The sequence below is a fragment of the Colius striatus genome, chromosome 9, assembly GCF_028858725.1.
Source record: "Colius striatus isolate bColStr4 chromosome 9, bColStr4.1.hap1, whole genome shotgun sequence".
Lineage (NCBI taxonomy): Eukaryota > Metazoa > Chordata > Aves > Coliiformes > Coliidae > Colius > Colius striatus.
In genome coordinates, this window is record NC_084767.1 from 10,651,301 (window position 1) to 10,674,637 (window position 23,337).

Below are 23,337 nucleotides of genomic sequence, written 5' to 3' on the forward strand. Positions count from 1 at the left end.
ATTTCATAGCATGCTATGAGCACCTTCAAAAGAGTCTCATTAGTCAAAAAGAACAGAATTCAATATTCTCTTTGAAAGAAGAGCTGAAGACCATGAGAATTCCTAAACTTCAACATGTTCATACTGTAAATGCATTCAAAACAGCTGACGAGATGTCAGTGAGTTTCCAGCCCAAGCAGTTTGGACTTGCTAAAATGAGCTCATGTCAATGCCTGAACAACTTCTGAAGAAACAGGCTTCTTGAAAAAGTCTGTATCAATCCTATTATAGATTCCTAAACTGAAGTTGCTCATCTCTCATTGCTTAAAATAGTCCTCACTGGTTTGCCTTACTTGGATGGAAAGCACAGACCTGTCACCTGGACCTTCAGGAGTGGTCCTGGGCCTGAAGGTGACAAGCCAAATCTTCCCTAGTGTGCAGAATGACCCAAGGTAGGTTGGTTAGCCACAAGACCTCCTAGAAAGACGCCAATCTTCTGTGCAACACAAAGGAAATAATACAGTAGCATTGGGCTCACTTTCCTTTTCCCAGAGACAAAAATAATATCACCATGCTGTGTATACTCTTTTGATTGTGACCACCAAACCCAATCATATCAAAGTCTCTGTATCTATTATTATTTAAGTTCTTCTGCAGTTAAACTTGGAATTTGTCTGAGAAAACTTATCACTTTCCCTAATGTGACTTCAGAATAGTTCAAGATCTTCCTTTCACCCCCATTTTTATGACAGTTAAAGCTGTGGGAAAATAGACCTCATGCCCATCTTACTTTTTTGGTGAATGACTGTTCTTATATCTCAGTATTTCTAATGAGCACTGAAGCAAGAATAACTCCAAAAAGGATAAAAAACTAGGTTTAAAACATCAAATATATACAAATTCAGAGGTCCATCAAATTCACTCAATATTTATCTGCAGTGATCTCTGTGTTTCTTTTCCTCATCATTTAATTGATTACTTTTAATGACAGGAACAGAAGAAAATAAGTTTCTGAACTCCTTGGGCTTACTATAAAAAAGTAAAGCTTAAAATAGCAACTAAAAAGAAACTCATCAAAGCAGCTGACTTAAATGAAAGGGTCCCACTAGTATATTGAAGGAACCTGCACTTAATTGATGTTTGACTAGGCATTTTGAACTTCTGGTTTTATGTGCCCTTAGCCCAAAAAGTTGACATTTTAGGGGTTTCACTGGTCCACCATGTAATCAAAAGAGACTAAATGCAGTAGCAAGAATAATGAACTTCAACTTTTCTATCACAGAGACTCTACAGTGACAGCATGAACTTTTAAATCTCAACTGAAAAGGGAAATTCCCTGGTACAGAACTACTGATCATTTGATCTCCAACTATCAAGTTTATACATTGTCTTCTATCAGGAACTAACAACTACCATTTTTTCAGTGCCTGTAGATCTCTTCAATCAACCTGAGACTGTCTATTGTACTTATGCAGATTGGTATAAAAAAAATTTTCAATATTCTGGGAAATTTTTAAGTGCTGTACGACTGCACTGAGTATGATGAAAGGTTTAGCAGATATGCATCTCACACTTGATGACTAGTCCTCAAGATTGAAAGACCACAGCTGAGCTGTCAGGAAGCAACGCTGCTCAAAGCATCTGGAAACATATGCAAATTCTGATCCTCATCATGTCAGAAGTTTGATTTATTTGATGTTAGGAACAGTATACACAAAGTGGGTACATAACAAATGCTAAAGAAAAAAAAATTGGAATGTCCATATTTGCATGAAAGGAACATGGCAGGGGCAAGGTGAATCCCTCCTAACATCAACAGCAGAGACATGAAGAAATACTTCCTCGCTCAAACCTTTTTTGTGTGTGTTTGCAAACAACTTTCATTAAATCCACCATCGACTGCAACATTTTAATTTGCTAGTGTGTTACCCATCATTTGCTGAAAGCACTGGGAAAAGAGTGCAGTCATTATCAAAATGCTTGGATGAGCCATGAACTGCCACACAAACAGGAACAGGAGTGCATGCTGGAAGCCCCTTCCTGGACTGAGCAAATATATCTGCAGATATTTCTGTGCAAACCTTTCTTGGTAAAGTTATTTTTATATAGATACAAAAGGGGAGACATAGGTACAACATCTCATCTGTCTCAGAGGAAACCTTTCCCTTCATTCATCATCAAGCACTCCACAGTGATAACTTCAGGCAGCGTATCAGCCCGTTACGTGAGGCATGTGAAGCCAAGGGCAGACCAATTTGAAAAAAACCCAACTTGATTCAGAAATCTGATGACTTCATCAACCTGGAAAGTTTCCAGCTCAAAGGAACTGCAAACAGAGGAAGTAGGTGAAGCCTCATTTATATCTCAAACCCCAAAAGGTTTCTTACACTATATCCTGGATATGACTGCTGCTGCTCTGCAGGAAGCAGTCCTTAGCATTCAGCTCCATTGACTTTATCTCTTCTAGAGTGGAAGTGATGTATTGCTGGTTATACTAGATGGTTAGTGACAACAGCTTGATGAAAAGAGATAATGTTTTCTAAACAAGCTGCTCTGCAAATGCTCGTCTTCATTTTTAAAAGATCAGGTCAGCATTGATCTTTAATACAAATACAAGTATGTCTAAAAAGTGTGAAAAGAATGATGACACATTATAATAGGAATACAACCTACCCTATCCTCTTTGATTAAAAATGCAGGAGTAGTGATAGTAAAAGGAGAGACCCAATGCCCTTTGCAGTTCTGGATTATACCAGAACTTGTGCCTATAACAAAAACATGCAGAAAATTCTCCAAGAGCCTGACAGCTTCTGTGCAACATTTAACACAAGTCAGAAACTGCACTTTTTTGGAAGGTCAAAACCAACTGACCTGGAAGTCACAAACAGTGGAATTCTGTGTTTTATCTACTCAATTTTCACATCTGTGTCATATGTTATAACAGAAAATGTCAGTGCATAAAGCTACTCAGAAAGGTTATCACTTGGGTTAAATATTTCCTCAGGTAAAAAATGTTTAAGAAAATCTTTGAAATGACCTTAAGTTAGTGCTCTAGAGTAATTCCTTTTAAGGACACTGCTACACAAGTACACATTCCCCATACACATCTAAAATGACAACTCTATTCCAAAGGAAAATCTAGAGGACTGTTTTAGTAATATACTAGTTCCTGGTAACTAACCTTTTAGCATTGCTGAGCAGAGCAGACTATGAACACAGTACCGAAACTGAACAATGTACAATTCAAGCAGCATCAACAGGAATAATCTAATCTCCTAGGATTTTACTGGTTTGTTGTTTTTTGACCAATATACTTGTGTTATTTTGCATGTTTTTCCTCTCTGAATTACACAAACATGCAATAAGCAATTTCATAATTAAGTTTAACTCGAGTCACAAAAATGTAGTCTAATATAAAAGAATTATTCTCTCTGCTTTGAACTCTAACAGTTAATTTATTTACTGCAAGGTCTGGGAAATTAATTTATTAAGCTCCTTAAATAATGAGACTATGAGGCCAACATACAGCAACAATATTATATTTTAGATGAGTAAGTCACAAGATGGCCTATTTTTTTTTCCCCATCAAGATGCCCCATCTACTGCTTATTTCTTCTTGCTAAGTTGGGATGGGACACAGCACATGTGGAAAGGTCCAGCAGTTAGAAGAGAATCCACTAGAGGTGAAATGAAAATTGAATTATTAAACAAAAAACATAATCAGTGTAATAAATACAAAGAGTATAATAAATAAAAAGTAATATTTAGTGACATGGCCAGAAAACATAAGTAGTATCATCACAACCAAGTCCAGGCATCAAAGACACAGCAGAGGCAAGTGAGCCAAAAAGCAGGCTTATGTGAAAGCAAAATTGGAAACTACTTTTGGAAAATAGAAACAGGAATTGTATTGGGCTATATCAGACAAAAATCACTAAGCATTGTAGTAGTTCCTCTCTGCTAGAAAAAACTAAATACACTTGCAGTCACATAAGATGCAAAATGCTGAAAAACTGATTCTCTTTAACATTTATCTCAACTACCTTGATTTCTGAGATAGGTAAGCAAATTAACCAAACCAGTGGCTATCACTCACATACCAAGGGAATAGAACAGAAAATTAATTGTTGCAAATACTTTAAAAGTTAACTGCTAACATGCTTATTTGGCATCTAAAAACACAATGTGGATAAAAAGGCATTTCAATATAGATCCAAACATCTTCACATGTGTGGAAGTCCTCACAGGTGACTTAGCCTGGTTTATCACATGAACTATTCACCTAACTTCACAGGAATGGTCATTTTCTTCTGTCAGCATAAATACTAGCAATTTTCAGAAAGCAAATCAATGAACAGACTCAACCTCTTTAAACCATATGTCCTCTTTAAAACATATTTGTAGCATTATCAGGAAAGTGTTTTCCTTATTCTCTTAGCATGTAACAGAGGCTTATTTTTTGGTAGTTAAATTGCTATACTAAATTGCCTGAAATGTAACTCTGCTGCAAGAGAAATGCATCATGTTGGCAGCATTTTGTCACATAGTCTACCACTGTTTTATCAGCATTTTGCTGTTACCACAGCTCCTCTCTTCTGCCACCAGTTCAATTTGTTCTGGGCATTTGCTATGAGAAAAAACAGTAGTCCCTCTCAAATCACAACCTATACCCACATCCAAATAACTTCATAATGTATTTGCCCAACAGTTCAGAAGTCAATAATTTGTAGTGGAAGTAAGATTAGTTTTTAAGTCCGCAAGTGATGGTGTCAATTCTGAAACGTTTAAATATTAGTTTACAAATATTGCTTATAGCTTAATAGCATCACAGACGTAACTTCACAAAGATATTGGCTCTAGACAGTAATTATATCCTCAGCCTAATGTTGCAGTTAATGGACATACACATTTCAATGATAATTGCAATGCCTGAACATGATAATGTGCCTTTATTAGCAGCTACGAAATAAAGCTGAGTTACAGCCAAGTGCAGAACTGAACTATGCAAATTATTTCTTTTTAAGATTGCCTGATTTGTGTTATAAAACCCTAAAATAAAATAGCACAGCACTTAAACCAGTGCTTTAATTGCAAACATGGGATTAAATAATATCACGTTTTAGTTGTCAAGAAGAATGAGCCAAAAGATAAGTCAGTAAGATAAAGGTGGAGGTAACTGAACAGCAAATACATTGCACTTCAAGGTAAAAAAGGGAGATTTTTGAGGAGTTAAAGATTTGAAACAGTATTGTAAGAAAAGAAGGATCATCAGGAATATATGATGTAAAATTTGGTAGAAGAGAATTGAAAATAAACATTCCCCAGGCAAATGCAGTAAAGAAAGTGTTGAGTTCATAAAGAAAAAACTATTGATTCCTGAATAAAATGACCAAGTAAAAAATGACAGAATTAAGGACATGCAAAATTAAGAATGCTTTCCAACTCAACCTGATGAGGAAACTCATGTTTATGACTCCACAGAGCTCTTAGTGGTTTTCTTCTACATGTTATGTGCTTTACAGAATTTCCATGTAACGGAAAAACTCAATAAAGAAATTTCTAATAGTAGTTAAAGAAACAGGCACAGAGTTTTGTGATTTAAAGTTGCCAAGGCACTGTATGTAAAAATTACTCTCCAGTCCCATGAATTAAAATGTTCTAGCTCACTTGGGGTTTATTTGTTGTTGGAGTTTGTTTAAAAAACAGAAGATCCCAAAAAATATGCACTAAGTACTTGAGGAATCCTCCAAAGTATTAGATTTCTTCAAAGAAATCCATATATTATTACAAACACTGGCACAATCAGCTTAGCTTGTACAATTTTTAGGTAAATAAATTCAAATATTAATTCAAGAATATCTGCTAAAAAAAAGTAATTTCTGCTCATGGTAAGATAGGAATACAAAAGGGATCTGCCAGAGTAATTTCTGATTGAGTAAATCTTCTCTAGCTCCTAAACTCACTAGAAATTGGTAAGTCAATTGAGAAAACGAGGCCTCAAAGAGCAGAGAGTCGAAGTAATTCACATACACGATTCAATTCTTTTTTCTAAGGATTATAATAAAAAATGATGCTGCCGATTCTTTTGTCCAAAAATCCCAACTAATTCTTAACACTAAGCTGTTGCATGCCAAACTGACAGCTCCAATCCCCCAATAAGATCCTACACTTGGTAGTCTAAGCAGCAGATTCGACTAGTTTTGTGGTTGTCTCCATGCTAGAAAAAAGATGTTTAGTTCAAGAAACATTACATGTTCTCATCTCATCTTGGCTCTTTAAAGCTTTGGAAACAAGATTTTTCTTTAAAGGTAGGACTAAAATGATCAGGAAATCACTTGTCAAAGAATACAACTGTATTTGCCCATCTCAGCCTTATCTTTCCCAGCGTTTTGTCCGTGCTGAATGCTAAGCACGTGGAAAACACTGGAAAGAGCTTTGAAATTTATGTTGATACCTTGTAACCTCATATGTTCTACAGGTAGGCACAATATCTTGCTTTGTTTTAAAGCAAAAAGGTTTAGAAGAAAAAGTTTTTTTAAAGTAATTAATAAGATTTCTTAGGATGTTTAGATCAGTTTTACAAATCTGAAAGAATCCTGCAATGCTTTGATCACTTACCATGGTAATAGCTACTTATTATGATTTCTATACTAGGATTACATTGCATTTAATTCAGCATAGACTATTAGAAACAAATTTGGATGGTTTATGACCAGCACTATGCAGTGTGTCTCCCCCACCATTTATCTGGAAAAAACATACCTGTTGTGACTGATAAAACAAACCTAATTCTGCTTGTGACCTTCCTTTCCTGCACATCTAACCAGAGAGAAAAGGCTACATGCTGCCTCAAAAGGAAGAGAGTTTGGCAGCAGGTGTTGCAGCTTTTAATCAGTACCAGGCAGATCCAAGCCCAACTGAAGTCAGTCCCTACTTATTTTTCCTATACTAACTGCAAGGAGATTGGCTGAGAACAGTGTGGTAGCTATGAAACAGAGTAAAAGTGAGAAGGGACCCAGTCAAGTGAAAAATACCAGTGACAGTATTTTTCATCTAAAACAACTGTCCCTTAGCCTTCCTAGAGTTTGCCATAGATATAAGTTGTACCCGATTCTCACCATGATGCTGCCTTAACAAACTCTAAATGTTAAACTTAAATGAGAGGCATTTCATGCAATCTGAAAAATATTCAGTTCAATTAAAAATAATTGATGCATGGTGAAATAATTCTTCCCAAAGCTGCTGTAAAATCTTCAAAAAATAAAGCTACTTAATAATTTTCATCTCCTACAGGCTAGAGAGAAGCATTATTGCATATTAAAAATTGGAGTGTGGTTTTCCCAGAGGTAAAAGAAAGTTATTAAAACAACCTATTTATTGTTGATATAACTATCCATTTGTGCTACACAAAAAGTAACAATTTCAGTACATTAAAAGAAAAGCTAATTAAAGCATAATTAGTATTTTCTATGTTTTGATAATTAAGGGTTAGTTGGCTATTTCTTTTCAAATTTCTATTTGACATACCCCAGCAATGCCTTTAATGAGCAGCTAACACTATTGAATCCCTGATGGCTGAGGAGTTTAGTGACCACTACTACATTACTTTCATTTATCACTGCCTCTTTACCTATAAATTAAAGTAGCCCTGTAGCTATGTTGATCTACTTTATATCAATTTCTTCATCCATATCAGCTGAATATGTATGGCATTAACCTCATTTACTAGTTTGGAAAAGCTGAATTAAAATGAGATCTAATTTCTAGTGCACAGAACAATTTCAAAACTGCCTGCTAATTTCCAGCACCTGTCAGTGTTGTGATCTTCACCTCGGTGTAATGAAATAAAACAGTATATATATTTTACAGCTCAGAAAAGGATAATGATTCATAAGTGTTAAGATATCATTAATCATGAAGATGCCAGGACCCAGAATCTTTTATGAGATGCACAGAAATCAGAGATCCCTGCTGAAGTCAGTGAGACTGCTGCAGATCTCTGGGTCTTGCATCGTGCAGGGTGAAGAGCAGGCATGTTCTGCACAACAATGCGGGTTTCTTTTTTGTTTTTCTAGGTCATGCTTCTGTATTTGCAGGCAATGTAATCACAGAAATATACATATATTGAAGACATATCAAAATAACATAAGTCAACAGAATACTCACTACACATTAGAAGAAATGCCAGTGTTCAGTGGTTAGATGATACCCGGTTACATATGTTTTTTGCTTTCAGCTACTGCAAACAACATACAGCAAGGAAATGATATTTTTTCCTCCCCTTTAAACACACTGTAGTCTAAACTCTAAACCCTCCAGATATTTTTCATCATAATGCAGATCTACCTGATGGCCAGTCTATAATTTAAAAGCTTTAAAACCACACACAAACGCAATCTTAAATGTTAATACACTACCCTCTTTATACCAACCACATAAGTACACACAATATGCGTAGGAAACTGTGAGAAATTCCATTTGCCCCCCTTCCCCCCCTGCTTGATAACTGTGCCTCAACTTGTATTAGTAAATACAAGTTTGTCCTAGACTGAAACCCAGACTGGATTCCCCAAGCACTGGATTCACTCAAGCACTACCCTGACAGAGGTGGCAGCTCTGTCTCTTCAGACATACATCGGCATGCTTCCCAGAAACAGAAGAGCTGGAGTTCTTACTTCTACTTTTCTGCCCTGCATCCCTACCATTTTTACTTGAGGCTGAGGCAAAAGAAAACCATGGCTTTTTGGAAGACCCCCACCGACAGTGATTTTCACTTCTAGAGGCATCCCTCAAACTAGAGACACCTGGTCCAGACGAAATTACCTCTAGATTTTTCTGAACACACTCAGACCTACTGTTTGCTTACAAAGGGTACGACAGGGAACCATTAATTATTTTACAGTGAAGGACAAGAGTTTATTAAATGCATTTTAACCAGTAAATTATTTTTAACATACAAAACAAATAGCAACCTTGCAAGCCTAACTATTCGGGTTAAGGCTGTGGGTGGGATTTCTTAAAGCCTTCTCTGCTTATAAAAGCTGAACACAGGACTGCAGACATAATCTGTAATCAAGCTCAGCTGAAGACCACAGCAGTCTCAAAGACTTGCTATGACTTATATGTTGTTTTCCTCTCACTGCCCTAAAGCTGACCTGTGAAGAGGTTCCAGGTGTGACCTCTGTGCCCGAGGAGTGGCCACAGTAAGCTGCAGGGCTGCCTCTGGTTGAACAGTGCCACACGCTGAAGAAAGCAAACATGGCACAAGCAAAACGAAGGGCAAATCCTTCACCTCCCTTAGAATGCCACAGACATACCAGCATGTCAATAAGGAATATGATAGACCATTCTACACCCTAATACTAAACCCTACTTAACATAGTAATTGTCCACTAATTACTTGCTTTTCAATCACAAAATATTCAACAAAAGCATTTCCTGCAAAAACTGAAGATGCAAAGGAACTAACACTAAAAAGAAAGAACTTTCTTCTGTATGCAGACATTTTTCAAGAGCACACTGTTACAATAACTCTTAATTGTGCCTCAAGAGAAGAAGGCTTCCACCAAAGCTCTATTTTCTTAATAGAAAACACTGTGTAGGTATGGAAAACTGAAATGAGCAATGCTATCAGTGTTAGGACTGCAGATTATAAGGATGGCTTAAGGTGAAACTTGTTTCAAGTTACAGTTCTAACTTAAAAAATTTTAGTAACTAACTTGGCTAAATTGAATTTCCTATGGCATGTTAATCATCAAAACTCACTCAACAAGTTAGAGTTTGATTTACTCTTGGAAATCTCTCACTATCAATTAGAGACACTCAGACAGCCAAATATGCCTGCCCATGCCATCAACTGCTGATCCAGCCTCTCCTCAGGGGAGTCTGGAAGAGATGCAGTCTGAACCACTCCAGGGAAGCCTATGAACCCCTCCTCTTGCTTTTTTCCTCTCCAAGGACAATTCTCCTGTGTGTGGAATCAGGGAAAGATCCTGGCTAACAAGCCTTGTCTTTTTATTCTTATTTATGTTAAGTTAGTGTCCCAAGTACAAATATGTTGAACTATATTATTTGCATTAAAAAATACACTGTGCAACAACAAAAAACAGTATTCAAGTGCAAGGAGCAGACCTCAAGATTTGGTCCACTTGTCACATCAAGTGATGAACTTGCAATGTCATTTATGAAGCACCTGCTCATTAAGTGACAACTCTGCTCTAACCCACAGTAAAAAAGGCAGCTAAAACAATATTCTTAGCACCTCCAACTTATTTTTTGCACTTCTCAGGAAATTAATGCAACTTAGCAGAAATGCTCTGACAATGCTCCACATTCAAAGATACTGTAAATCTTGTTACTCTTAGTACTTATATTCTTTTTCCTTTAAAAAACTGCTGCAGTGAGTTGAGACACTCCACACAAAAAGAAAATCCTGAAATAATATGAAAATTCCTTATCAGCAGCTGACGGACACAACACACAATGCAAACAGGAGGGCTCATTTCCCCCCTAAGTATGCTTTTCACTGGCTAAGCCACAGCAACCAACCATGAGCATTTGTAAGAAGCTTATTATGGAGCATGAGATTAGACCAGCAGGACTTCTGGTTTATTCTGTATTTTATGTAAGAATTATTTAAGTATACCTGGACAAAAATCAAAAGCTCCCATAGCATCCTGGGTAGTACACACTGGTGGAATTAAAAAGCTTTCCCTAAAACTTCCCTGCTACAAATGAAGCCCATTATAGCCTGTCTTTCCCCTAAAATGGGCATTGAAAATATCTGATCACTGGCCTTTCTAAAACAACTCTTGACAATTCAAAGATCCTCAGTTTTTGTTTCACTGCAATATTCTATTTTCTAAACTAAGCCAAAGCAGTACCTTCTGCATCTTATTCGTGTTGCCATGTTCTCTTATTTGTCTACAGTTGTCCCCCAAACTGGACACATTATTCCAGATGAACCAGAACTAAATATTCAGAATTGAATAAGAAATTCCAGCACCTGACACAATATTCCTGCTGCTTCAGCCACAAAGATGTTCTATTTTTGTTCTGTGCAAAACCAACACATACTGTAGAGTTACCCCTGTTTACATTCCATAGGATTTCCTGAAATAATAATGATGCCTGGTCAGAGATTTGCCAGTGGTAGCTGTAAGAGGGAATTTTCTTTCCTAAGCATTGGGTCTCACCAGCTTTCTAAACTTTCAGGTTATTATGAAGATCCTTCTGGATTCAAATCCTGTCCTTTGTGATCACTGCTCCCCGGTCTAGTGTCATTTGCAAATATAAATAAATAATGGTACAGATGTGGATGTGTCAAGAATGTTGCAAAGGAAAAAAATCTCATTCCAAACAGTCATGTTTTATCTAACAACTAACATGTGTTTGATGTCAGGAATCAGATTTCAACACATTACTGTACTTAGAGCAGTGGCTAACAGTGACATGCTACAGTAATGCTACGGCTACAGACAGAGCTGAGACTACAATTGCAGTAAAGCACAGCATAGTGCTTTTCCAGCCAACCTATTTTCTACTACTCTGCCAGCATCCAAATCAGCAAAAAGCCACAAAAAGATGACTCTGTGAAGCCTAAGACATGTCAGTGTTAAAGCAAAATATGTATTGACAGACAAATAGATATTAACAGTGCTGTATTGCACCAGAGAACCCTCATTAGTATTCAACAGAAATATAATCTATATTCATTCAAAGGATCATCTGATCCAAAGGACAGTATCTGGATGTATTCTTTTTGTATCGGAAACGCAATGGCACTAAAAGTATGTTCCAGTATCATGGAAGAGACCTCCAAGGTTTTGCAATTCTTCCTTAGACAGCAAGGCCCAGAGGACTGTTTAATAAGAATGCATTAATTTACCTAGTAAATGTTCTTTTTCTGTAATGAGTTTGCTTTTATTATATGCATGTACTTAAGAATGAGTTAATTAATGAACAAAAAACTTGTACAGAAGACTTGTTCTACAATTTCATTAGCCTATCCAGCCTTCTCTAACCATTGTCTGTTTTTCTGTGTGCAAGCATATGATTTGACAAGTATCTCCACAAAATGATTTCACCATGGTTGAAGGATGCACAATTTCCATTATCCATTCTGTAAATAAACCAATTCAAACCATTCTGAATATTTATACAAATGCCTATTAACTTAGTCATTTGATATATGTCTGGTTTTTCTGTTTCCAAGTGTGAGCCTTTTTATTGCATATTTGTAGATAGCTGCCAGCAAGACACAGTATCTGAGGATTTACAACTGTGAGGGTAGAATGCCATCTGCTGCTATACTTACTGCTACAGCAGGATAAAGCAGAAGAATCGTACAAGTGCTGTCTTCTGCCTTTCTCTCAACTGAAAATGCATACAAACATCTCTTTTTGTTTTATTAAATAATAATGATACCCCAACCCCACATCAAAACTAGGAGCTCAGATGCCTTTACACATAGCTTTTGTTGTAAGACCTGGTAAAATAACTTGACACGGACCACAGGATTCTAAAAATGCAAATGAGAGGCTGTTGTATCACCCCTAGCAGGATAAAACAAAAGACAAAGTGGAATTTGACGGCTCACTGAGTTATATTGGTAGCTAATGTAATCAAACCATTAAAAAAAGTAGACTTTGAAAATGCATTTGCAATGAACTAAGGAGTTGCTAGGCTGAGGCTAGAATTCAGAAACACCCCTTGAATGGTTATGCATCACCTGCCAGAAGCAAAGGCACAATATGGAATTAGGTGGATTACCAGTTTGATTCATAAACACTTATTGGGCTGGCAGGAAAACCAAACCACTCAAAGCAACACAAAGGTGTTTTCTTAAATCCATCCTACAGTCTTCCCTTATGTCCTTTCAGTAAAAATTAATTCTTTCTGTTCCAAGTGCTCTTCACTAAATTAAATGTAAACATTAGCCAGCATTTGACTCGATAATTTCCCATTTAACCTTCCACACACAACGCAATCGCAGAGGCTGGCTTCAGGTTATTGAAAACACTTGCTAAGCTGCATAAACTCCTATGTACTGACTTCTGGAGTAGATGCCAATTGGTCAAGTTTTACTTTTTTTTTATATACTGGTAACAGACCTCCAGGTCATTAAATATCAATAACGTACAGTTCAGGTTTTTTCACCTGTCACTGTTTCACCCCCACACAAACACTGCTTCTAGCTTCCTGTAAGGATAGACATAAAAAGCTTGGGTATACAATCCCCTATAACATATATAGGGGATTTAGCATATTATAGCATATTATACATTGATGGGGCTTCTCCAGAGTTCCACCTCAATCAGTCTTGAATATAAGGCAAAATCAAATCCCTCAAAATCAGACAGAAAGAAAAAATAACCCAGAAATTACAGATGAGAATAATAACTACTGCACAGCCACATTGCCTTCGAATTGCCATCAGTAGGAGTATTGCTAATAAAAACACTGAGAGTATGAGTACATTTTTCCTGTGTACCTTCTGTTACTTCACATTAGAGCAGTGCACCATATTTAAAAACAAAAAATTAGCTTTGATAAATGGAAGGAACACATTGCTTCCACCAAAAAGTAATTCACTAGAGTGGAAAACTTCATTTTTAATATTAAGTGAGGAACCATTCAATAAAGTTGAAGTACAGTTGAAACCTGAAGGGATAAAAGAATCCTTGAGATTAGGACCGTTCACCAGAAAGCAAGGATAGAGTACAACACAAGTAAAACTAAGTCTCAGTCACTGTCACAATTCCTGCTAAAGATTTGCTTGGGGCTCCAACAGAATTCTTTCAGTATTTCACCAGATCAATTGATCTCATCTTACTGACATTCTCTTTATAACATCTATATTATGACTGTCCCCTACAGTTAAGGTGAATTAACTGCTGTTTCTTAAAAAAATGCATCTTACTTTTCCCTTTTCCCTATTTAAAATGCAGAAAAGACAAGTAATGTGAGAAATACAGTGGAAACCACATCAATGAGTAACTGTCAAAAGAACGGAACTATTAAAAGAATAAATCTTGTGTACCCAGCTGTGAAATATAACACAATATAGCAGAACCCAGCTAAATGTTGGGAATAAAAAATTGAAATGCAAAGTAACTTAAAATTGCTTAACGAACATAGCTGTTAAAACATTAACTCCTTGCATGCCAAAACTCAGAAGCATCCATGGTAGGAAGCCCTCTCAGATGAACAACACATGACTATATCTCTCTCTCTGTCTAGCTCATTAATAAGAGATCTATCTCTCTCCCCAATCAGCCACAAGGAAAGCTCAACAGCTTTTATGTGTAAGATATATTGGCAGTTCAATTTCTGCCCAGGCTTTTTTATGTCACATCATAGAATGTTGTGGTTTACAGCAAATATTTACCTTTGAGGTGTGCTGGAGCTGCTCTCCCATGTATGTTATCCAGAACTGATCCAAGAACCACAGAATTGCCAGTTCTACTTTTTCATTAGTAGACTGTGGTAACTGGGCATCCATCAAAGACATCAGCTGGAAAACTCTTAATGACAGGAAAAATAAAACTAAATATAAAAAACCCTCAAACATTTTCAGGAAGAAAGATCAAATTAAATGATGTTGTTTCTTTAGGAATCCATCTGACATTTTTTGTCTGACCAAGTTTCTTCTAAGATTGTTTTGTTTAGATGCTAATTTGCCACTATTGAACGTAATGCTTTCCTAGCCACTCATCTTTTATCAGATGCATGTTTTACTGTGGTAAGTCAGTAAAATGGCTTTTTTCTTTCTTAGAACATCAATTCCACAATGAAAGAAATGAAGAATTTGAGAAGTAAGTGCAAGATAAAAGCTGCTCAGGCACCCTGGAAACTTGAAGCTACTGTACTTGGAAATAGATTTACATATACAGTATGTAATGCCCTGGCCTCCTCACCATTTCTCACTTCCTGTCTCTCCTAAAACAGCTGAACAAAAAACCCATTTCCTCACCTAAATCCTTACTTTCAAAGAATTGAGTTGAGTTGATTTCAAAGAATCAACTTCAGCCTATGTTAGCTAAGAAAATGTAATACCATTTTTTTAAAGGAAGAGTATTTCATTTCCCATGTTGTTCTGCTGCCTGCTCACTGAAATCCTAATTCCCTAGCAATTCAAAAAACTGTTCTCACCTTTTGCCAGTTCTGAAATACATAGTCACTGGATTAGAAGTCAGTAGCTACTTCATCTGTAACCTTGTATATTAAAACCTTTCACTTTTAATAAAAACATTATGGAAGACTGCTAACAACACAAAGCCTCAGGGTAGATTAGAAAGGCGAGAAACAAAGGAGAAAATGTAAAGCTTTTTATCCAGTTTTAAGTTGTAGGGGTTTTATCATGCCTTAGCTAGTGGATGTAAATAGCAGTATCAAACATGCACACCTTTTTTAACATACTTGTGGATGGAAACAAGGATTAAGGATGTGTTTAGAGTTTGCCACAGAGAGTACATGTCAATCATGACAATCCCTAGCTCACTCTTGCCCTAAACTTGCAGAAGAGAAGTCTAGCATGCATGTTTTTAAACCTACACTTCTTTTCTATTCCAAGTTTTAGTCTAAAAATGTCTAAATTTTCAATGGCAGACCAGCAGCTCCTCTGCACTTCCTTACCTACAATAATTATTGCGAAGGAAGCAATGCAGAAAATAATATCCATAACTCACAATTAATAAAATTAACATTTGCATACTAATGAAAATGAGTAGAGGCATGTCTAAAGGCTGTTTATACTAAGAGACATGTCTGCCTGTAATCCTCTTCCCTTCCTCTGAAACACAGTTTTGAAATGATAGCCTTAATGATTCCTTCACTGCTCAGGAGGATGAATCAGGAAAGATCAAAGCCAGTGGAATAGTCTCAATTCACAGAAAGTCAGTACAGTCCCTGAGAACCCATCATCCAGTACTTGGATTGTGACATTTAAATTCAGAATATCTGCTGATACTAAATGCAGTTAAGAAACAATCCAAATAAGGAATTCAATACTCACCGACAGGATAATTCTCCATCCATGGCATCATGTTCATCAGTACTGGTGTATGTTAATCGTCCTCCCACACAAGTACCCACAAAATAGACAAGCCATGCCAGACGTCCTAACATTAAAAAGAAAGAAGAGCAATTAGTGATTCTAAACCATTATGATAATACAATACACTTCCATAAGGTATCAGTAGTTCTATAAGGTATCAGACTGTGGAATGCTGTCAAGAGAACAGTTAAGTTTCTCCCTTTGCCATTCAAAACTTACCTAGACAAACCAACTAACAAAAAATTCTGAGCAGATAAACTAGAAGAGCCTAATAACCTGGACATGCCTATAAATAAACCACAAAAGAATTAACCTAAAATACAAATTAAGCAAAGTCAGCCTGGTAAGAACAGATGTACAATTAGTCTCAGATCCCTATTTACCTAACAAGTCACTTCAAGGCATGAAACAATTTATCTACAGTGAGGCTGCTACATCTACATATCATAGCATTAGGAAGTACTTGAGACTCATTACAATTTACTTGCTTTATAGTTCTATTTCAAATAAACAATTCTTTGTAATATTCAACTACTATGTAAAGTGATTTGCACAGCAGAAAATATGTCACAAGTCAGGCATATTGTCTAAGGAAAGTTTCTTAATCAACACATAGCTTTGAAAGTCTCTGCAGATTGTTGTCTAAAAGGGCTGGAAAGGCAGAGCTCATCCATTTCAAGCCATGCTGTACTGTCTCCCAACCCTCCAGATTATTTAGTTCTCAGTTTTCACTAAAGCTGTTATAGGATCCACTGGCAAAATCCTCACCAAGTACAGTACAATCTGAGGATCACAATTTCTGTAAAGCTAAGGTTCCATGAATACAGGTATTTTGTACAGACTTTGAAACACTGCAATCCAAAATGACAAATATGGAACTCCCAAGATTACACTGAACACTGAACTTGGGAATTCTTTTGGTCTCTCTCTGCTGGAAAATCATTGCCATGTTGCAAAACCTGGATTATTTTAATCTCTCTGGCACACTCAGGTGGGATATCTTTACATTTGACCTACTGATTGATAACTTTTCAAGCCTCACAGATTCTTGCTTCAGCTTTTTAAGCTGTGAATCCAGTAACTAATGGCACCCTCTCTCATGAAGGATGCAGTATTTTCCCCCTAAAGTAAGATCAAAACTAAGACCTGAATAACAAACTAAGATACAGTCCTGTTAAAACCTCAGGATATCACTAAAGGTTTCTTCCTCAACCAAAATGCACCAAGACTCTAAGACTGTAAAGCTATTTTTAGACTCTATCTTCATTTGGCAAAACAGACTTTGTAATATATTAATGTATTATATTAATGTAATATATTATATTATGAAATATATTAACTGGATGAAAACAACACCACAGTGAAGACAACTTGGAAGAGTTTCCATTTACGTTGTCATGTTACAATCAAAGCTTTTCAAGTGAGATATGAACATAGATCAGAAGATGTCTTGCCCTCATTAACTGGATTTTACCAAGTGATGACAGTGTAACTCACAAGAGTGAAGACAACACCCTGATGAATAAAGTGTCTTCCACATTAATTTTGAAGTATAACATAAAGGATACAGAGAAACACATGAGGTCACGTTATGGCTGTAAAACAATATTGTCTTTTGAATATTTCTACATACACACCAAGACATGCTCAATATCTACTCAAAGTCTTGAGGGTTCACGTTGTTTCAAATCTCTGATACACAAAAGGTAATGCAGAGTGTGGAACAACATGCAGGTGATTTCAACACAAGTACAGGAAAGCATTCAGGTTTATCTTAAATCTCAGTTTGATGTTTAAAGAAATACCAGATGAATATGTAATACAGTCTGACATCTGTAACAGAAACACTCTGTGACAGAGGGCAAGTGTTGACTTTCGAGACAAGATATATAAAGAGGATTTAGAATATCTTCTCATACTGCTGCTGCTCCATTCCTAACAATCTGTAAGGACAGTATTAGCTGTCCAAAACCAAACACATTTTCCCGTTTCAAGATCTTCTTCACAAACAGGACACTTCCAAGGAAACCACCATCAGGCAGCTACACTTTGCAGCAGAAACAGTTGTTAATTTTGGAAACTTGCACCATCATTAGCAAAACACCAAGGAGCTGAAGTGTCTAAAAGAAGCAACATTGCTCAAATGAATATAGCATCAACAGCTACTTAAGAATAGCCACTTAAGATGGTATCAAAATGCAACTATGAAGTGATGCTAGCTGGTCCAAAGAGCTGAGCCACTGCTTTGGCCAATAGTCTTTCTGAAAAGAAAAGCCTGTCTTCCTTTTTACAAAATGCAGTATCTCATGTTTAAGTACATAGTTATTTTTCTGATGATAGCCCTCTTCTGTTAGCACAACAGCAATTAATAGGTATGACTTCTTTCCCTTCACTGTTTAAAATTTTCAGTGCATTTGCTTTTGCAATTACTGAGGCAGACAACATCTTTTCTTTTAGAAAATAATTATTGCTGTAATAATCTGTAATTATGGTTTATAACAGCAATAATCCCAAAGAAATCAGTCATTACCATAGATCACAAGTAATCATTAACTACTGTTAATGACCCATTTCTTGGGGATTATTGTTTTAGTAAACCATGACCGCACCACTATTGATACAGAGAGCAGGACGGTATAATAAAATGAGATCTTAATATTACATTAACTTAGTTTGTAACATTAAAAGCCATTAAACATCTAAATTTAACTAAGTATATCTAGGGGATATAGCAGTTATTGTTCAACACGAGCACAAGTGTTTAGTTTGCAGAAAAGAAACACAATATATAAACCGCATCAATGTTTTCTAATGCAGAATGGCAATCCCAGGAACACTGACACTGAAGGACTCCAGCTGATTGTCTCCCTTGGGCTCCCTGGGACTGGGGAATGGAGTAGAAATTCAGGCTGCAGCTGGTAGATGAAGTCAGGTCATTAATGAAGGAAGTCTTATATAAAATAGAGAAAAAATGGCTCCTACATAGAAGAAAATCAGCATATCCAAACTCAACAAAAGAACAACAAAATAAACCACAAACATTTAACAGCATGCAAAGAAACAGCTGTATTATGCAGGAACCTGTCTCACCTTTTCAAAACAACACCATTTATCCATGTAAAGATGCAACAGCCATACGATAACTATATTAGGAAAGAGCCAGTGGTTATAAAGACAATTTGAGAGCCAGAGAGGACTGAAATTGGAATATGAAAAAAAGACATAAAAAGTACTTGGCATTTTTACAACTTACACTACAATAAATAACTCAAGTTTCTTGAAATTTAGATAATTCATCTTAAGAGAGCTGCATAAAACAAATGAAGCTTTTTATGTTACATTAATTTTTACAGACAGAGAAATGCACAAAAACCAAAAGTTAACATCTTAATTTTCCAAATATGTTCATCAAGTTGCAGATGGTTCCCATGAGGGCACCTGAGGCTCTCAAATGCTGATTCCCAGAAATTAAAAGTTTTTACTGCTCTCATGCTTAATTTCTAAAGATGTAACAAGATGTTAAAAGAAATACATCTACTGCCACTGTATCCTATCTAATACAAAGACACCTAGTGAAAACACAGTGCAAGGTGACTTGGCTCTTTCATTCCTAGTCTGAGAAAAGGTCTAATTAGATCTGCTGTAAGATCACCATTCTTTTTCATATGCAAGCATCTGGTTATTGGCACACAAAACAGAGTCTAAAAATTAAATGAAATACTAACCTTCCTGAACTGTGATTTCTAATGGGTTCCTACTAGGAGAATTCAATAGTTTTTGGTAGTTTTGTGCATTTTGGTCAAACAACTGTACAAGAAGCATACAGGTCTTTTCGTATTCACACCTGCTAACTGTGCACAGTTGCTCCAGCTGTAGGAAAACTGTAGCTGAATCATCCAGTGGATCTTCTAAGCCATCTCTGGAATAGAGAGAAAAAGTAACCACTTAGCTACTACTGCTTAAAGCTCTTTTCCCATTCTGTCACTGAAGTGGTGAACTGTAAGAGCCTTAGCAGCTTGGGAATACAACAGACAGACACAAAAAAGCTCATTTTATTTACATACATACCCATCCACACAAACACAGAACAGCATTCTGTTTGTGCCTTCCTCTGAACACGTATTTTAAAAAGCAAAGAGAAGAGATGAGGTTGCGAGTGTAAACACAGAAAGAAATCCCGAAGAACTAAGGTCCACCTGCCTCAATAGAATATTGACAAGCAGCATCCTTCTTGGAGGATGATGGGAGGAAAGAATTGAGTACTTAGCAGGAATGAATTTTGTATATTAATCTAATTAAGCAAAGATCTCCAAGGCCAACTACCAAACTTCAGTAACAAGCTGTGACCCTATGGAATGTCTGTAATAAAGAGATCAATAGCTCTTGCCATCAAGTGTAACTATAGTCATTAGACAAATCACAATAGGAAAGGTTCATTCATCAGGTTACCCTTTAGTTGCACAGACAACGAACAGTCTACAGATAAAGTCCAAAAAGCTAACAAAGCTAACAGTGCTAACATCCAAACTTTGGAAGATAAACAGTGGCTAAAAACTCTCATGTTCAAGATGGGCTAAAACAGATATCTTCTAAGGTACTTGAACTAAATACTTGAACTAAAAGTTCTCCTTCTAGTCTGCAGAAAAGCACCTTCTTGTAGACCCTTTGTAGAAGTATCATTAATTTCTTGCTCAAAAGGGAGATGTTCTGTTCCAACCCCTCAAAGGCACAGAAGTAACTTTGCTTCCATTGTTCCAAGGTACTTCCTTCTCTGAAAGATCAACAGGATGGCTCCTGAATGGAGGGTGCCATTATTGGCTATATTGGTGTGTAAGAAAAATGGTCATTCAAGAAAACAGGATTTGTTTGCAAAGACATCAACTAATTTCCTTGCAGCAAATGGAAGAAGCATTATGAAATCACCCCTCAGTCACAATGTTTCTCAAGAATGGTCTGGACATTTGTTATTAAATGTCTGTATTTTTGCTGTCTACAGAAATGCCACAACTGAGGATCTTCATCACCTAAAAGACAATACAACAGTGGGATACAAATAACTTAGAACTAGGAACGGATACATGCCAGCAGCATTACCAAGATTGTCTTAAGAATGACACAGACTGGTACAAGAAAATATCAGTTTTTTACTCATCTTTTCCTTCTTGGCCTTTTTCAAGGATGAGAAATGTTACTCCTTCACAAGATAAAAAGGACATCCAGAAATATCTCTCATCAGGGCCAAACAAAGAAACCAAGTTTTCTGTGCTGATGGTGACACTGATGAAGACAACAGTGCATTTCAGTGGAGGTGGGCATGCCAGATGGTTTGACCCAAAGCTCAGCCCCACTAAGTGTTTGAAGTCCAGAGGGTGATGAGGAATTTAACACTCACTAGAGAAGAAAGCTGAGACGTGAAGGGTCAACCTTGAGATTCCATTACAGAAAAGCTGAACACAGAAAGCTTAAAAATGCCCAAGGAAGTGTAGGTTGGTTGAGAGGAGGTCCAGGAAAACTGAGTGCACCTGCAATCAGCTGCTTGTCCTTTCCTGTTCTAGCTTTAGAACACATCAAGCTCCCCTAGGTACAATCAGTTCTTGTTCCTGAGACAATGATTGAGAAGCTCACAATTTTCAACCATTAAGAAGTCAGCCTTTAACATCCCTACAGTGATAACATAAGGGAAATAACACTAACTATAGCTTAGTCACTAGCCAGTAAAGTGACAGATTAGCTAACTTGCAGACATGAGATTTTGGCTAGGCTGAGACTAATGGTGAAGCTGAATGCTCTTCCTCTCACAAATTGAGCAAATGACATCAACACAGTAATGTAAAACTGAAAAGGAAAAGCAGATGTGGCTTGTTCTGCAGTCCTATCATCTGACAGGAGATCCTACTACCAGGGATTCATAAAAGCCCTTGGAGAAAATAACATCATGTTAGCAATCCAAACACTTTTTTCCCCATTTGCTATGTTACAGTATGGAATATACAGTCATTTACTTAAAGTATTAAAAAAGTAGATTTAAACTAAGACATTTTAAGTTGGCCAATTTCAATTTTGCCACCCACTAGCTTGTTCTATTCAGTCTCATTCCTTCTTGTGTGTGGGTTTCATTCTGCTTTCCCTCATTACTCTATCCTCCATTGCCCTAGAAAGTGACTCATTGAGAAAACATGCCACAGATGAACAATACAGTTAATTTAGAGAGTCCTTAAAAGAAAAAAAAAGAGGCAGAGTAATAGAGTGTCTTTGAAAACATAAAGGCTCATGAGAGGAAAAACAATTAGAATTTACATTTGATTTTGGCTTGGATTTAATAAGCAGAAGGAGTAAAATGGTATCAGCCAATTAAGAAATCACCATGGCAATCAAAACCAGTGTACTTAGATTTTATACATAACCAAAACATTATGACAAAAAATATTACAGTTTTAAAGTTATGATTACAAGTTTACCTTATAACTGCAGGAACACATTCCAGTCTAGAAGTAATATAAGCTTTTGTTATCTCAGGTGCATATGTATCTAAGAGGTGGGGTTCTGCCGTTTTCACGAAAGGTACAGATGCTACCATTCTTTGCCACAGAGTTAGCAAGTAATGAACACTATTTGGAGCAAACTGCCAGTGCTAGAAGAAAACAAAACATACTTCTGTTAAAGCATCCCAGTGTGAAGTTGTAGTTGTGAAACATGATGCTTGTATCTTAAGAAGTCTTTCTCACTCACTGAAGGACCCAGTCAGAACTGAGACATACTATGGCATACATACAGAGCAGATTTAGGATTACTTGCAGTCACTCTGGCCTCCTTCAAGGGAAATCCACTATTTGGAACCCAGAGCCAGGCCTAGGTTCTTACACAGTTCATGGTGAAGCTTAAGTGCTATGAAACAGACATTAAAAAATCCCCAAAGTGGAGTGGAAACTGTCTAGAGCCACTTCACTGGAAATGTAAGGAAAAGAATTTCATCTCAACTTCCTTTTCTCTTCCATTGGCAACTCAGGAACTCAAAGGTGAAAATCTCCTCCTAACACCCACTTTCTTCAGCTGTTGATGAAATGCTGGAGTAACAGTGGTACCATTACTCTGGGTGCTCGCCTTCAGCACAGCATATTTCAAAAACACATTGGAAAACGTCTAATGCTTGGAGAATCTTGATCCTGGGACACGTGTCCTCATCCAGATTTGAAAAATTTAGACACTATTCCACATAGCTTCTGAATCCAGCTCAGATGGGAACTTTGCACTCAGCAGCTCAGCACACAGGTAACTCTCTGTGTGTACCTATTTATATGCAC

At 36.8% G+C, this 23,337-nt stretch overlaps 1 protein-coding gene across 1 annotated transcript in view; it reads right to left on the minus strand.

Annotated features, from left to right (window-relative positions):
* RANBP17 (RAN binding protein 17) overlaps positions 1–23,337 on the minus strand; it is a 148,668-nt gene that overhangs the window by 112,671 nt on the left and 12,660 nt on the right. Inside the window, exons 11-14 of the mRNA XM_062002363.1 lie at positions 22,495–22,667; positions 19,762–19,955; positions 15,995–16,100; positions 14,369–14,504 (exon numbers count right to left, since the gene is read on the minus strand). Coding sequence (XP_061858347.1) covers positions 14,369–14,504; positions 15,995–16,100; positions 19,762–19,955; positions 22,495–22,667 — 609 coding nt within the window. The remainder of the gene's footprint in view (positions 1–14,368; positions 14,505–15,994; positions 16,101–19,761; positions 19,956–22,494; positions 22,668–23,337) is intronic.